This window comes from Rhinichthys klamathensis, unplaced genomic scaffold (assembly GCF_029890125.1).
Source record: "Rhinichthys klamathensis goyatoka isolate OS25496 unplaced genomic scaffold, OSU_Roscu_1.1 h1tg000488l_1, whole genome shotgun sequence".
NCBI lineage: Eukaryota > Metazoa > Chordata > Actinopteri > Cypriniformes > Leuciscidae > Rhinichthys > Rhinichthys klamathensis.
The window spans coordinates 207,705-226,103 of record NW_026606975.1 but is presented as its reverse complement, the minus strand read 5'-3'; the positions used below and the strand labels follow the sequence as shown (position 1 = coordinate 226,103).

Genomic DNA, 18,399 nt, shown 5'->3' with positions numbered 1-18,399 from the left:
ACTCACAATACGATATTTATTGCGATACTCCAAGACATGGTAAAAGGTTAACAAACAATATACTCTTGATTAAAATGCTAAATTTGGTGTTACATTGTGTGTGTAAATGAATAGGCTTGGACTTGGTGCTGGAAACCCAAAGCACAGGACAATAGAGACACCAGAATAACAATATCCATGATTCCGCCCCCAATCAGACCTCAGGAACCGCCCCAAATACCGCAATAACTAATCAGACCTCAGGAACCGCCCCCAGTCAGACCTCAGGAACCACCCCAAATACCGCAATAACCAATCAGACCTCAGGAACCGCCCCAAATACCAGACCTCAGGAACCGCCCCCAGTCAGACCTCAGGAACCGCCCCAAATACCGCAATAACTAATCAGACCTCAGGAACCGCCCCCAGTCAGACCTCAGGAACCACCCCAAATACCGCAATAACCAATCAGACCTCAGGAACCGCCCCAAATACCAGACCTCAGGAACCGCCCCAAATACCGCAATAACCAATCAACCTCAGGAACCGCCCCAAATACCGCAATAACCAATCAACCTCAGGAACCGCCCCAAATACCGCAATAACCAATCAGACCTCAGGAACCGCCCCAAATACCGCAATAACCAATCAGACCTCAGGAACCGCCCCAAATACCGCAATAACAATCAGACCTCAGGAACCGCCCCAAATACCGCAATAACCAATCAGACCTCAGGAACCGCCCCCAATCAGACCTCAGGAACCGCCCCAAATACCGCAGGAACCGCCCCAAATACCGCAATAACCAATCAGACCTCAGGAACCGCCCCCAATCAGACCTCAGGAACCGCCCCCAATCAGACCTCAGGAACCGCCCCAAATACCGCAGGAACCGCCCCAAATACCGCAATAACCAATCAGACCTCAGGAACCGCCCCCAATCAGACCTCAGAAACCGCCCCCAATCAGACCTCAGAAACCGCCCCCAATCAGACCTCAGGAACCGCCCCAAATACAGCAATAACCAATCAGACCTCAGGAACCGCCCCCAATCAGACCTCAGGAACCGCCCCAAATACTGCAATAACTAATCAGACCTCAGGAACCGCCCCCAGTCAGACCTCAGGAACCGCCCCAAATACTGCAATAACTAATCAGACCTCAGGAACCGCCCCCAATCAGACCTCAGGAACCGCCCCAAATACAGCAATAACCAATCAGACCTCAGGAACCGCCCAGGAACCGCCCAATAACCAATCAGACCTCAGGAACCGCCCCAAATACAGCAATAACCAATCAGAAAAAAAGAGAAATATATTTTTTAAAGTCAGGGCTATCATCATTTTCATGATCGATCGTCGCTGTCACGAACAAGTACTCGATCACTCTTGCCCATCCCTAAAACCGGTCTTTTAATTTGTACTGATATTACACAATTTTACTGTATTTTTGATCAAATAAATGTAGCCTTGGTGAGCAGAAGAGACTAGGGATGGGCATTTTTCAAAAATATTGTATTTGAATTAGGGATGGGACGGTATGAAAATTTCATATCACGATTATAGTGACCAAAGTTATCACGATTATCAATATTATCACGGTTTTGTTAAAATGAGATGGAAATGTTCAAAAAGAACTGATGCTCACCCTGAAAACATTTGAAAATCAACAAACAAAAAATACAATTAGCAGTAATATGCACTTTTTTAAGCATCAACATTATATTAACATTAACATGGAGCCCTGAGAGTGAGAGGTATAAGTTTTCCTAGTGCAGGTTTTAATGAACCCGTCATTTAACCCTATCATTAATAATGATAATAACACTTCTGGATGTGTGTGACTGAATATTATTATTATTATTAATAAATAATAAATCACTTTCTCTCTCTCTCTCTCACACACACACACACACACACACACACGCACGCACACACACACACATTAAATGAACAAAATATGTTGGTTGTGTCAGGGTGACTAAACTACTGGCATACTTATAATGACTGTTGTAAATAGCAACGCACTACACAGCGCACATCCATGTCTCGGATCACCGCGGACGCAATCTCTGGTTTCATTCAAATGTGTATGTCTTGCGTCTCAGTTTTGATTGTATTGAAAATTAAATCAGAGTAATTTAGTATTAATACTACTACAATATTGTTGTAGTGATCACATTTACTTTACGATTGATTTGGACACTGTAACTTGTATAATGGATTTATAAACCGGATTTATAAATGTATAACTTAAAACATTAAGTTAATCACAATTCAATATTTCATGTCCCTGAAATTATTTCTGTGGTAAAAAATAAAACTGTAATAAGTTTACTATGAATGAATACAATACATTATCCCTTAAATGTCACCCTTAATAGTTTGAATATGTTCGTTCGTCTTGGCTCAAATCCACTTGCTGTAAAACTTTTCTCTTCGCGGAAGCTTTGCAATAATTACAAGTGAGATAATGAAATAATTAATCTCCAATAAATTTTTTGTCTAATTATTTGCCCAAGTTAGTTGTGGTATTAAGGTAAAAATTAACTGATTAAGTGGTTGTCACGTAACGTTAGATGACTTAGCAGATTTGACGTGTTTCCCCCTTTTGCAGCGACTTTCCTCTTGCAAGATTTGCAGACAGGGTGCCCATCCTCGATTAAATTGCCCTCGGGACTCTTGTAATAGCCAAAATACGACCATACCTCCGATTTTGTCCTCTTGGATGGCTGAAAAATCTCCCGTGCGCTGTCACTGCCTTCCGCCATGTCTTCTCGCGCAAAAAAACAACATTGCATCTGCGCGCCTGCTCGCGCTTGCGTCAGACTGATTCTGGCTGGACAGGATTTACCGCGAGTGTTCAAAATCACGATAATCAAACACGGTTTTTATGATAATTAAATTTTAAACGATAATACTAACCGCCAGGACATTTTATCGTGGTTTATCGTGAAACCGGTAATCGTCCCATCCCTAATTTGAATATTGGGGTTCATAAAAATCGAATATTCGTTTTTTGAAATGTCGTTTAACAAGAAATACGTTAAGTTTAAGTTTTTTTTAACGTTTTTGTCACCATTTCTGAACAAGCTTACATTAGGCAATATACACAACAAGCTTACTATATATCTTAAGGTTTTCTTTTCTTTGAAAACATTAAACAATATATGTAAACCAAAAATATAAAGAACAAAAGCATTTACGCTCAAGCATGCTCCACAGCGCCACCCAGTGGATTTAATTATAACTGCCTTTTTTTTTTTTCAAATAATAATTACAGATCGAATATTCGAATAAAATTTGAATTTGCACATCCCTAGACTCTTTCAAAAAAATATTTGTTTCCAAACTTTTGACAGGTACTGTATATTAAACATGAAATGTGTTTATACATATTAAGAAATATGTTTCTTATTTCTGCAGTCATTCCAGATACGCTGCTGATAACACACTCGCGGATTCTGAGCGGCCAGCCTGTAACCGAAGGCACGGAGCTTCAGCTCACATGCGCAGCGTCAGTCCAGTCGGATCAGCACACTCATGTTTCCGTCACGTTCGGCGTGCGAAGCAGCGGGGGGGCGGAGTCTCAGGGTCACAACCTGAGGGAAATAATCGCCATCGACCGCGAGCTGCGCGTCACTCCGGGCCACAGCGGCGGATACGGGAAGAGATACAGAGATGGAGAGATCGCTCTGGAAAAGCGTAAAGGGGACGGAGCCAGGGATCTGTACGTGATGAAGATGAGCGCTCTCGCCCCGGAGGATTCTGGGTCGTATTTCTGCGAGGCTGTGCAGTGGATCAGAGATCCGGATGGCAAATGGGAACGCATCGCGCAGAGGACCATGGAGCTCGGGAATCTCACCGTTCAACCACTTGGTTAGTAGCAACCTCTCTTATTTAAGCTATTCGTTTACGTAAAACTTCTTAAAGTCCCCCTGGAGTCAATGATTTTATCTCTTAAAACTCATCTTTAATCACCAAAATTACATATTTAATTTTTTTTCCTTAAAAATAAAATCTTCATGGCTTAAAATATCTTGAATGTAACTCGACGACACCCTCGCCTCATTTAGTATACGCGGTTCTATGAATATGCAAATGAGCCCCGCCTCCACTCACTCAGCTCAGAGATCCACTGGTTGACGATCACACGTTGATCTGATTGGTTACAAGGTCGTTTGTGACGTCAGAAACACCAGCGATTTCAAACCGTGTTTTTGAGACTGTCTTTGGTTCACTGCAGTTTTAAGGAGGAAATACTCAGCAATGCTGTCGACTTATGAACTTACACATGGTTTGTCTTAAAGCGTATTACATACACACATAAACAACATTAAACGCTGGATTTTCAAGCTTTAAAGGCCTTAAAGACCCAAAAGAAATGGTTTTCTTGGACGTATTTCCTATTGAAACAGGAATCTGAGGCTGGTCATATTGAAGAATGGTGAAATAATTGCGTTCTTCCAACATGTTCTGTGAGCGATTGCTCATTAAAAGACTTGCCATTTAATGTAGGTTAATATAATAAATGTAGTTTTGTTAAATGAAAGTACAACTAAAGATTTAAAGGAGTCATAACCTGTAATTTTCACTTTTCCACGAGAATCAATGTATGTTATGATTGCCTAACGATTATACATTGGCCGGGAAGCCGATATTCAAAAGTGAAGCGTTTGTTTACCCCAGGGTTCGTAAACCAGCCCACGTGCACGCGCACTCAAATACGAGATTTTAATTTCTCCCCCGACTTGACGTCAAGACGGGGCAGGGTATACCATATATGGACACCGCAGAGGAGGCCCGCCCTGCCCCTCTCCCACTCATATTCAGTCAAGAAAGATGCAGAAATGTAGTGCACACGTGAGTTGCTCTGTGGTTGACTGCCAGAATCAACATTCAAATGTGTTTTCTCTACCAAAAACGGACCAAACTACTAGGGACCAGTGGATGAAATTCATTTTTAATGACGCTGTTCCAACAACCCTATCAACTGGCTCAACGTTAGGTGTCTGCGCTAAACATTTTACACAGGAATCCTTTACAAATTTGAGGCAATATCAGGCGAAGTTGGCCTCGAAGCTACGTTTGGAAAAAGGTGCCATTCCAACAATGAGGGACTTGCCTGAAATTGAAACGGTAAGACTGTGTTTTTATTACTCTACTGTGTGTAACAAACAGCAGCTAACTACTAATGCGGCTATTGTATGTAACGTTAGCTTCGAGGTAAACACGGGGAATGGACTCTACGAATGCTAGCCACATCTTTCCACTTGATGTAGACGTCCTTCCATTGACTCTATATCTTCCGTTTCCAGCTCTGGTTCAGAGTCTGGCTCAAACATATATGGTTGAATTCCGTAGGTCGCGGCCAGGTCGGGTTCATTCACAACTTGCGCCATGATGTCATTTTGGAATGATATGCTGAAGTTACCTGCGGTGTCACGCCCCATCCTTCCTGCCACCAATCAACGCGCCCCTCATTTGCATTATTAAAATGACCGTCCACGACAGCCAAAATATCGCATCAGATCTCGCGAGACAATAATGCATTCAGAAATAAGGGTCAGAGGAGCTCTGTGTTTATTTTTTTTCCACTTTTCTTTTTTAGAAGGGCCTGAAAGACTATAATAGAGCGTGGGTATCCAAGGTAATACTAGGTTATGACTCCTTTAAAGTTAAAGAATCTTCCATGTAATCACAATGGCTTAATTAAATCTGCCATGCATTGCTTTCATGTTAATGAACAGCTGTTTATATTGATTGAGAGGCGTTTTAAAGTTTACTGTGTGTGTGTGTGTGTGTGTGTGTGTGTGTGTGTGTGTGTGTGTGTGTGTGTGTGTGTGTGTGTGTGTGTGTGTGTGTGTGTGTGTGTGTGTGTGTGTGTGTGTGTGTGTGTGTGTGTGTGTGTGTGTGTGTGTGTGTGTGTGTGTGTGTGTGTGTGTGTGTGTGTGTGTGTGTGTGTGTGTGTGTGTGTGTGTGTGTGTGTGTGATTGATCGAGACGCTGTCGGATACGAAGCATCTGCTGGCTTTGGCACGGGGTCTGCTCTCGCTCATCTTAAAGTGTAAACATCTCACGAGTGCACAAGCTGCTTTGGGTGTTGCTTACTGTAGCAACTTGATCACAGAAAATCTCTTGGGTTTATTTTCTGTGTTTTGGATGCGTGTCAAACTTTTGGATATGTGCAGTGTAAATGCATTTAATGATTTAATCTCCTATAAAAAAACGTTGACATCCTTGGAAACTAAATTAGGGTGCAGCATTAATGTTTATTAAACTTATACGTAAATAATAAGAAGTGTTGGTTAGTAGGACTGGAAATTGACCAAGCGGCAACCTTCCCTTCTCTCTCTTGAATCCAACACTGAAGTGACTTAAACTGCAGTTCATCGTCTGGCCACTAGAGACCGGCTCCAAAAGAGAGTCAGCTTAGAAGCAAATCTCCTAGAAGTGGTTAGGGATGCAACGATTACAGATTTTGTAAGTACGATTATTGTCTGAGAAATAATCACGATTTAACGATTATCACGATTATTATGCATCAATTAATGAACACAACACTACTAATGTATAATATCACATGAACACTCAGCACTAGATTTTAATGTGTTATTTATTGCTGCCACAACACAGTACAAAATTATCAAATGACAAACAATAATCAATCTCTTCCTTTGGAATTAAAGAGAAGTGCTTTGTACACATCCAGCATTTTCTTTTAAAAATAACAAATTAAGTCAAAGGCTGCAGGGCTCTTTGATTGAAATAGATCACAAAATTATTAAGTGTTTAGTTTGTTCTAAATTTATTTTCAACCTGAGGTAGAAAACTTGAAAACATGAAAACAATATCTTGTTGGTATTTGACATAAAACATAAATAATACTAATAAATCCCAATGAGAATAAGAATAAACAAAGTATTTGGCTCTATTGAATTAAATGCAAGCTAAATATTAGGCCTATGTATTTCTTTTAAAAGAAAACAAATATAGGCCAAATGTTATCCACCAAAATTATTGTACTTATTTTAATACTCTTTTTTTAATTATTAATCCAAATTTTACATGTGCCTTTAGAAAATCATCTAGCCTATTATAATCTCATTATTTTGGTTTGTTTGTTTGAAGTTTGAGTAAAAATGATAGAAAGAAACTGAGAACATCTCTCATGCAGTGTTATTAATAACTGAAATGCAGTTAATTGGTAGTCCTAGAAGTCTACACGGCCCTGATCTTATGTTAGTGTTTTACACCGGGCATATTACAACTACAAAGCCTAACATTTACTCAACACAGACAGGAGAAAGCAATAGGATATTAAGTTAAATGTTCACTGACTGAAACTCTTGAGAGCACGTCACATTCGGTTTTCCACAGACTTGCGTAACCAAAACATTCCGCTGGTTTTTTCTTGTTGTTTTTTTTACGTTGCACTGAAAGCTGAAAGTTGCACGCCGCGTTCTCCTTTTTCCCTAGCGCTAGGGCGGTTGCGCTCCGGAGGCGTTTGTCGTTGCTCTGTTGGTTCATGTCACTTGACCCACGGTGCGCTTGCGGCATTCTGAAAAGTTGAGATGTTTTTATCTCGATGCAGCGCGGACGCGCTTGGAAAAAACGAGCGTGTCGCTTCCATTATGAGCGCGCATACATTTGAAATGAACTTGAGCGCGCAAAAGACGCGATCTGTGAACAGGCCCTTAAGGCGTTTTTTCGGTGGAAATAGAGCGTCGCTGCTTAGTCCCTCTGCCATAGTGGTTGACGAGCACGGCACTTTAAGCTGGTGCACCGCTGGTGTAACTTTGTTTTCATTTTGTGTTAGGTGCAAAAGTTCCATACTTTGCAGAACACTCGGTGTAGCATAGTCTTTACGATTAATTAACCGTGACGTTTTAAAGCGCGGTTAATTGTGAAATCCGGTAATCGCTGCATCCCTAGAAGTGGTAAATGCCTCACTTCTTTCTGGGAGTTTTCCAAACTCCCTGAAAACTGCAGTTGTCAAGCCCCTCCTGAAAAAGAGCAATCTGGATAAGACCATCTTAAGCAATTATAGACCGAACTCAAATCTTCCTTTCATAGGCAAGATCATTGAAAAAGTTGTCTTCAATCAGCTGAACAAATTCCTAAGCTTGAATGGATACTTTGACAATTTTCAATCTGGTTTCCGATCGCATCACAGCACAGAGCTCATAAAGATAATAAACGATATTCGCTTAAATACTGATTCAGGCAAATTATCAGTGCTGGTACTACTCGACCTAAGTGCTGCATTTGACACTGTCGATCACGACATACTTCTTGACAGGCTGGAAAACTGGGTGGGGCTTTCTGGGATAGTCCTAAAATGGTTCAGGTCATACTTAGAAGGGAGAGGTTATTATGTGAGTATAGGAGACCATAAGTCTGAGTGGACACCCATGACATGCGGAGTCCCTCAAGGCTCAATTCTTGCGCCACTCCTATTCAACCTATATATGCTCCCAATGAGCCAAATAATGAGAAAGAACCGAATCTCTTACCAGCTATGCAGACGACACACAGATCTACTTAGCCCTATCGCCTAACGACTACAGCCCCATTGACTCCCTGTGCCAATGCATTGATGAAGTCAACGGTTGGATGTGCCAAAACTTTCTTCAGTTAAACAAAGACAAAACTGAAGTCATTGCGTTTGGAAACAAAGATGAAGTTCTCAAGGTGAATGCATACCTTGACGCTAGGGGTCTAACAACTAAAAATCAAGTCAGGAATCTTGGTGTTGGTGTGTCTCTAGAGTCAGACCTTAGTTTCAGTAGTCATGTCAAAGCCATAACTAAATCAGCATACTATCATTTGAAAAATATTGCAAGAATTAGATGCTTTGTTTCCAGTCAAGACTTAGAGAAACTTGTGCATGCTTTCATCACCAGCAGGGTGGATTATTGTAATGGACTCCTCACTGGCCTTCCAAAAAAGACCATAAGACAGTTGCAGCTCATACAGAACGCTGCTGCCAGGATTCTGAGCAGAACCAGAAAATATGAACATATCACACCAGTCCTCAGGTCTTTACACTGGCTCCCAGTTACATTTAGGATTGATTTTAAAGTATTATTACTGGTATATAAATCATTCAATGGGCTAGGACCTCAATATATTGCAGATATGCTCACTGAATATAAACCCAACAGATCACTCAGATCATTAGGATCACATCAGCTAGAAATACCAAGGGTTCACTCTAAGCATGGAGAGTCTGCTTTTAGCTACTATGCCAGCCGCAGCTGGAACCAGCTTCCAGAGGAGATCAGATGTGCTCCTACAGTCACATTCAAATCCAGACTCAAAACACATCTGTTTAGCTGTGCATTTACTGAATGAGCACTGTGCCAATGTTCGTCCGACTGTTTTTACTGTACTTTATTTTATTTTTTATTCTAAACTGTTTTAATTATTTCCTCCTATGTAAAGCACTTTGAATTACCATTGTGTATGAAATGTGCTATATAAATAAACTTGCCTTGCCTATATATAACTCTAAAATAAATTATATTAAAGTAACACCAGGTAACTTTTCAACCTTCATAATATACTTCCACGTCTCTTGTGATGGTACATCGACTTACAATAGGTTGACTGACACGTCTGCCATAGCCTGACGGGGTCTGTAGCGTTTTTAATCGTACTTGTAAACTTCGGGTTTCGGGTAGTAACCGGCGAACAAAGAGAACTACAAAATTCGACCGCTTTACGGCATATACGTCACTTCCACCACCACCCCCACTTCATTAAAATCGGACGTGCGAGCCAAATGTTATAGTCATGGCCGAAGCAGCACAGAAAAACAAGAAAGCAAAGGTTTTATCGGAGCAAAGCAAAAAGAGAAAGTGATCACGTTAAAGGCAGAACGAGGATCAACATTAGGCCAGCATTTTCTCGCTGGCGTGAGCTGAAGGAGGAGGAGAGGTGTCCGACCGATGCGGACTTGGCAAAAAAGATCAAAAATCAAATGAAAGCCTATGTCTAAATGGCGTGCACAAGTTTGGTAGGGTCTACATTCTTGCAAGTAAATATATAAGATGTACAAAATCATATTTTAGGATACCTAACATGTCTGTGATATTTGTTTATTTGTCTTGCCTCAAGCTATAATGCAAATCGATTTGTAAAATTTGCAAATTCATTTATGGTAGCTTGATATTATAATATTGACGATATATGGTTATTATCTACCACTCAAACATTGCATTAGAGTATCATATAGATCCAGTAAAACGGTAACCAATAAACTAGGCTACTATAATGACGCTGGCTTGTAAACGTGATCATCCCGATCATTTGTCGTTAGAAAAAAAAATAAAACCCATGAAATTATATTCATATGACATGCTGAAATATATGCCTCTGTACCTGGGATGAAGACATTTCAGACAAGACGCAAGCAGAACACCTGCATGTGACCTCCTCCTACAGTGTTCAGGGCTATCATGGTTTTCTACAATTGCACGTGCATGTAGGATGACAGAGTTTACGACAGTAGTAGAGGTCTAGAGGACAATACTGTTTCCCAACTGTAGGGGGACCCCACCCCGAGAGCAAAAGTTCCCTGGTGTTACTTTAAGCCTTAAATTCTGCATAATTAAGGGCGTGGCCACTTGAGTGATAGGTGGATTGCCGCTGACTACTAGCCATTTGTCTGCTCTCTGTTAGCGTCACCTCAGCTAATTCGCCTCGCTGCACATTTTAGGACAATTCTAAGGGCCCACACACTTTTGGGGCCCCCAGAGATTGATTTTGTTAATGCGATGGGGGCCCAACCTCATATTCTTTCATAGGACCCAACATTTCTAGCGGCGCCCCAATCGAGTGACGCGCTGCCGAGATGGCGACGGCCGGCTCCGCCCACTTTGGGCTTCAAAAAGGCTCTTCAAAAACATTCACGTCACAGACACTACGTCCATATTTTTTTACAGTCTATAATTTTACTGTATCAATCTCATCAAAGTTGACAGTCTTCTCGACATGAACAACACAAACCAAACTCTTCCAGTCTCAGATACAACTACAGTGTTTGAGGGCGGGGTTAAGGAGATGCTGTTCAGCCAATCAAGACCAGAGGCTGGCATTATACAAATGTGAGAGTGTGAGGGTGCTGCTGCTGTTGTTGTTGATGTGAATTTAACCAATTTGCCAAGCTATAATAAATGATCTGGGGGGTATTTTGAGCTGAAATTTCACAGACACATTCTGGGGACACCATAGATTTATATTACATCTTGTGGAAAGGGGCATAATATGTCACCTTGAGTTAAGAACCAGTGGTGGAATGTAACGAAGTACAAACACTTCGTTACTTTACTTAAGAACATTTTTCACGTATCTTTACTTTACTTAAGTAGAATCAATAGTGCATACTTATTACTTTTACTTCGTTACATTTTGCAGCAATTATTACACTTTCTACTCCACTACATTTCTACAATGTTCTGTTACATTTTCGTTACATTTTCTGATCAGTTTTCCCCTGCCAAAACGTCATCCTGACCGTCCGTTCATCGCACGTTTCTGTCTCACCAGTGAAGTTTGGTTGCCATATCAACCCGGTCACACTAAATGCGTCTCTATAGCACGCAGTGTGTTTATCGTGCAATTTATATGCGAAAATTTGTTTAATGTGCATAGGATACGCATGGGTAGGTTAGGGTAGATTTAGTAGTGGTGTGGGGTGCGTGTGTATTCTACGTTTGGTTAGGATTAGTATGGCAAGCCAAGAGGTTCAGAATTACGCCATAAATTAATCGCGTTTACAGCCAGACCCCGTCACATTAAGCTTGATGTGATGTATATTGCCTAATTGCAAGCTTGTTCAGAAATGGTGACAGAAACTTAAAAAATAACGGCTTTCCCATCATTATTGAACATCATAATATAGGAGTATTAGGTTGAATGAGTTAGGAGGATTAACTGTTTTATTAATCATTAGAATATAGACATTAAGAGAATAAATTGTTATCCAAGTACTTTTACTTTTAATACTTAAAGTACATTTAAAATCAGGTTCTTTTTACTTAAGTAGGGTTGTCATTGTGATACTTCTACTTTCACTAAAGTAAATATGTCTCTGGTTATATGAACTTTTACTTAAGTACTGAGATTCAGTACTTCCTCCACCACTGTTAAGAACACACATGTATACGGGCTAGTGTGCGAGTGCTGCTGTGAATTGAATAACCAGCTTGTGTGATTGTGTTTCCCTGTTTAGTGGACACTCTGAGCGTTCGCTCGGTTCCAGACGGTGACGTCTCTCTGCAGCTCGGCGCTCCTCTCAGCCTCACCTGTCAGGTAGGCTTGCTACGATAGTCGGTGTTGAAGGTGTAACCAGTGTTCAGAAGCAAATGTAAAGCGAAATGTAAAAGCGCTTATTTAAGCGAATTTGCCATTGTGTACTGTTTTGGTGTTGTGTTTTTCATTAAGAATAATAGGCTAATGAACTCACCATTCAAGCAATCCGCCCCTGAATTGGTGCTAATTTAAAAACGAAACTAAAATGCGCACGGGCGTTCATATGGTGCGTGTCCACAGGTACAGAGCGAGCGTTTTCAGTTCATTCCTATGGTAGTAATTAATAGAAAACGCTCGCCCTGCTCCGCACCATTATGAATACCCGTGCGGACATGCGCATTTTAATTTCGCTTTCGAAATTAGCGATTTAACCCTCTGGTGAAAAATTTAGGGTTGGGTATCGTTTGAATTTGAACGATTCCAATTCCTTGTTTTGATTCCGGTTCCTAACGATTCTCGATTCCGATTCTTTTAAGAGGCGGGGTCAAAAAAGTTAAGGATATTTTAAATGAGCTAGCTAACCAACAGTCTTTCTGAAGGACATAGTCTGACCTTCTCCATCAATTTTAATTCTATGAACTTTTAACTTTTTATGAACTTTACTATGAATTTCTCACAGGGCTGTTTTCAACTACAATATAAATATCAAATCAATGAACTTGAATATAAATATTATAAATTATGAATATATTTTAACAGGGGTACACTTTCCTCAAGAGAGCTTTATTTTTGAAAACCTCATGAAAACACATTTACACATGAGTGTATGATGCTGCAGATACTTGAACATGTTACCGTGCTCCCACTGAAGGGCTAACCTAGGGCTGTCAAAATTTCTCAAAAATGACGTTCGAATATTCCCTCTAAAGAAACCACATATATTCGAACTATTCGAACATCTGGTTGCGCATTTTGTCAATGACGCGCATTACGTCAATAACAGGACAAATTAATACAAAGAGACATAACTACTTGTATAGGTAGTTTAAGTTTAAACATATTTGACAACGTATTAACTTACACAAAAACAAGTAAATCAACTAATGGCCAAGAACGCAGACCTCACTCTCGCTCAACCGCAGGCTCTCTCTCTCGCCCTCACGCTCTCTGCGCATAACGGTTTAAATGAACAACAATAAACAAATGTTGAGTGCTGGATCAAGAGTTTTGTGCAAGCAATTTAAGGTCACGACTCTTGTCCTAAATATAGCAGGCTTCATTCAGTGATTGAAACAAATATTATTAACATTAATTGAAGTTTTACAGTAAATATAACCGACATTGAACGCTCCGAGCAAGCTGTGGTAAACTGCTGCTATAATGGCTATTTTTTCGGGGGCGTCGGGCCACGCCCCCTTGGCGGGCTCTGACGTGTATGATGTAATGCTAGCTCATTGGCGCACACGTTGGAGGCGCCCCCACCATTGGATGTGCAGTTGCCGCAGCACAGCCAATGAGTGAGCCAGACACTCACAGTGCTAGCTGTGCAGCTGGAAAATGCGTTTTGCCACTCGCAAAGCAGACAGCCGCGCTTCTGCTACCGCGGGCGTGTCCGGTCGGCGGATTGTGAATCGAAACTAGGAATCGAAATTTAAACTTTTGAACGATTCCGGGAAAATCGAAAAGCTAGTCCCGGTTCCAATCGATACTCGATACCCAAGCCTAACGAGATTTGGTAAAGGTTTTGGCACTTGCCGTATAAACACACAAAACTAAATCATGGACATGATACAAACCGGTTAAATGGTCCTTAATAAAATAGTCACACTTGTACTCTTCGTGGTCAACAATGAGCGCATAGGAAATGAATGGGAGACTAACTTCACCTAGTGGGAACTTTTGGTACTGCGGTCAAATAAAATCTTACTGAAAGCAAATCTTTTGAGATTTGAGTTGTTTTAACTTTTAACTTGTTTAGCTTTATGGTTTTGATTTTCTCACAGTTTTAGAGTAAAACATAAAAATTGAAAATGGCATTTTTGCACATTTTACATAACAATAAACTGAAAATTGTTACTTTTTTTTTACGTTCACTTTTTAAAACTTTTTTCACTTCAGCAACAATCTGCCAAGTGTCGTCTTTGAAAAGAGGTCAAACTTAAGTCTGTTGCTTAAAGCATTAAAATTCACGACAGTTTAAGTTGGAAATGTAATTTTCAGGTCTATGCTCAAAAAGTGAATAAATGGAGTTTAAATGCAGTGAAAATATAATTTAGTACCCTAAAAATACAAAAATATGAAATAAAAAACATTATCAAACTAAAATATATTACATTAATTGCATTGAAAAACCATTTTTGACCGTTAGCGAAGAGCACCACAGCGTAATACCCGCCGGTGATACCAGTATTACAGGTGTTGTGACTCTTCGATTAACCGGTGGGATTATATCTTGTATCCTGTCAGGTGACTGGCGTGGGCGCGTGGAACCGCTCGGCGCTGCTGGTTCAGTGGATGCGGCGCGGGCCGACGGGTGGCGTGGAGGTGGAGGTGTCTCGCTTGGGACCCGACGGCGTGGTCACATGGGGCGATGATGTCAGCAGAGCGGGGGGCGGCAGTATGGAGAAGGAGGCTGATGGGAAGTTTTCTCTGCGCCTGTTCTCCGTTCACCCCGCTGACGCCGGACTCTACCGGTGCGCCGTGAGCGTCTACGCCGGGAGGCTAACGCCGGGCCCGTCGAGTCCCGCAACGATCACGCAGAGATCGGACTGGGTCACTGTGAGCCTGAAGACTGACGGTGGGTGTTTGTTTGTTGTTGTTTTGTGAGTGAAGTCATAAAATGTTTACTTTTTTCAATTCGTTTTCCTTTAATCATTTTGGATTTTTCACTTCTGTAAATCAGAACTCAATTAACTTGCATCATCACTTAAGAATAACTGTTTTAATACTATTTTTTGGTATTGAAATATATGAAAGCTTGTTTCCGCCTCAGAATAAAACATTTTAAAAGATATTTAAGACTTTTTATCTCACAATTGCGAGTTTACATCTTGCAATTCTGACTTTTTTCCTCATAATTATGAGTTTATATCTTACTATTCTGACTTTATAACACAATTGTAACTTTATATCACGCAATTCTGAGATAAAAAGTCAGAATGTGAGAAAACAAGTCAGAAATGTGAGATATACACTCGCAATTGTGAGATAAAAAGTCTCTATTTTTTTTGTGTGGCGGAAACAAGCTTTGATAGAAATGCATATAGAGGAAATTATTATTAAATGTTATTCCTTGTGTTCATTTAGTGAAAAGCAGTGTGGAGAAACATGCCTTGATTATTTGTAACTAGACATTTGCTGTATTTCACTTCATGCATTAATTAGAGCAAATACATCAATACTGATAAATACACTATTGTTCTAAAAATTTGAGGTTTTTAATGAAATTAATACTTTTATTCAGAAAAGACACATTAAATTGATCAAAAGTGACAGTAAAGACATTTATAATGTTACAAAAGATTCTATTACAAATAAATGCTGTTCTTTTAAACTTAATATTCAAAGAAGCCTGAAAAATAAAAATGAAACTGTTTGATAATAATCATAAATGTTTCTTGAGCATCAGATCATCATATTAGAGTGATTTCTGATGGATCATGTGACACTGAAGACTGGAGTAATGATGCTGAAAATTCAACAGGAATAAATTACATTTCACAATATATTCACATAGAAAACGGCTATTTTGAATCATAATAATATTTCAAAATTTTTACTGTATTTTTGATCAAATAAATGCAGTCTTGGTGGGCAGATCGATATTGATATCTATCGATTCATAATGCTAAACAAAATGCACAAAAATCATTTTTTTTTTATTTTAGGCTGACTTTTGACTCAGACTTATTTCCATGAGATTCACCGTACGCCGTGCTGAGAGTTTATCATGCTGTGTTTGTGTGTTTATGCCCCGGTTCAGATGTGCGTGTGTCTGCCAGCGTCGATCTTCCCCGTCGCCCGCTCCTGAGACGCGGCAGTACGATCACGATGCTCTGCAACGTCTCTGTGGAAACTAGCGCTTCTTCACAAGTGGAGGTGCAGTGGCTTCAGAAGCCCGAGGAGCCGGCGAGGAAAGACGTCACGTTTTCCAAGGACGCCACAGGAAAACTCATAGCAACCCTGAGCTACGACGGGCTCACGCGCATCTACAGCAACGCTAGCGATCTGAGCGCCGACCGCGTGTCTGCCACGAGCTACAGGCTAAGGATCTTCTCGGCGCGTGAAGAGGATCAGGGGCACTATCAGTGTCAAGCCGAGGTTTGGTCGCAGGATCCGCGCGGCGGGTGGTATAACACGGGTGCGAGAGCAGAGTCCGAGACCGTACACCTGTACCTGTATGCCCGAGGTGAGTGTGATCCGTTTCATTAGATCGAATTTGCTCTATACAGGAATCGCCTGTATGTCAGATAGGGATGTGACGGTGAGGATTTTTTCACACCGGTTAATCGACGTGTTACAACACCGGTAATAGCGGTATCACCGGCGGGGGCTTTTAAATCTCTAATTTAAAGGCACATGTAAAATGCGCGCGTTTGCACGGGCATGCATAATGGTGGTCGTGCGGAGCAACACTGTTTTGTTATTGTGCGCTGAATTGCCGCTCATTTGAAAACGAAACACATTTTTTTTACATCGCGGTGCTACTGCAGCAGTGTGCACTTCACTGTCACTTATACATTAGCGTCAATTCATCCTTCGCAGGGAGTTTGATGTGATCTGACAAATCAAAATCCACCATTTTTGTCCGACAAAGCAGTCAGGAGAGTAGTCTAGATTAGTAGACTAACGTCGGTGGATTTGAACTTGTCTTTAACTGAGGCAATCTCTCACGACACAGAGCCACAAAACGGTAGGCCTATTGTTTAATTTTCTTTGACTGACCAAATTTGAAAGTTGAGACTTTGTTTCATATTAAATATTACCTGCTCGGTCCTGTCTGTCAGCACGTTGTCAGTGTCCTCATAGGCTACGTGAGTTGCACGTATAAAATTAAGTTAACGAATAGAGATGCACCGATTACAATTTTCTAGGCCGATTCCGATTTCCGATTTTTCTTGAGTTTGACCTGCCGATGCCGATTTTAGCCGATTCCGATTTCCTTTTTTTAAACCACTTTACAGCACACACAAATATTTATTTTCTATCTTCTCTCTAATAGAACATTTTGCATAGAACATTTTTTTTAACAGATAATCATTATAAAATAGGACTATATAAATTACTCCTGGTGTGGGAAATCCACACACATCTAAAGTGCAGTGTTATGGAAGAACCATTTCCTTTTCACATCCAATATCCAACTAAAAAAAATTGATATATTTAGCATACTAAACTTCTGTATGAAAACAGGTAATGGCAATAAAATAATATATAAATAACAAATAAAAATAAAATAAATATAGCCTACCCTTGCAGTATATATCTCAACACACACACACACACACACACACACACACACACACACACACACACACACACACACACACACACACACACACACACACACACACACACACACACACACACACACACACACACATTGCCTATTCCAATCACTTGTACATCAATGGCAAGTTATATTTCTCAAACAGTTCTTCTCTCATCTGACACATGTCCAGCCAGGCTAAACAGGACAAGTGGAGCATGTGCAGGGAAACAATTGGGAATAAAAACAAGTTATTTTCTATAAATATTTTTGAGTCTTAATTTTCTTTTCTGACATAGCCTGGCTACTTCAGTTCTTGTTAAAACACACCAGACGTGCAAATTCTGTGCATTTTGGGCACTTTTGGGGTGAAATCATATTTATTTTGTCCATCAAAAGTATGCTTTCACTTTAATTGAGCGCGAGCAGAATAGACTCGGCGCTGAAACCCGCGCTTCACTGTTGCTCACGCGACGCTCCTGCTCGACGCTCACGCGCTGCTCCGGCTCCCGGTGTGAATGCACTCACTGATTAACATGCACGCCGAAGAAAAAAAAACCCCGCTGCTCACGCTTGCGGTGTGAAACGGTCGTAATTCATTCACGAGGTTTCCTACATGTGTGTTCCGTGTGCACGTGTGATGCTGATGTTGCGCGATGTTAATCATGCGGCGCCC

The 18,399-nt window shown here is 40.7% G+C and overlaps 1 protein-coding gene across 1 annotated transcript in view; it reads left to right on the top strand.

Annotated features, from left to right (window-relative positions):
* Nucleotides 1-18,399, top strand: part of igsf8 (immunoglobulin superfamily, member 8) — a 29,281-nt gene that overhangs the window by 8,890 nt on the left and 1,992 nt on the right. The window contains exons 3-6 of the mRNA XM_056237576.1: nucleotides 3,405-3,857; nucleotides 12,216-12,295; nucleotides 14,702-15,032; nucleotides 16,218-16,643. Of these exons, the coding sequence (XP_056093551.1) occupies nucleotides 3,405-3,857; nucleotides 12,216-12,295; nucleotides 14,702-15,032; nucleotides 16,218-16,643 (1,290 nt within the window). The remainder of the gene's footprint in view (nucleotides 1-3,404; nucleotides 3,858-12,215; nucleotides 12,296-14,701; nucleotides 15,033-16,217; nucleotides 16,644-18,399) is intronic.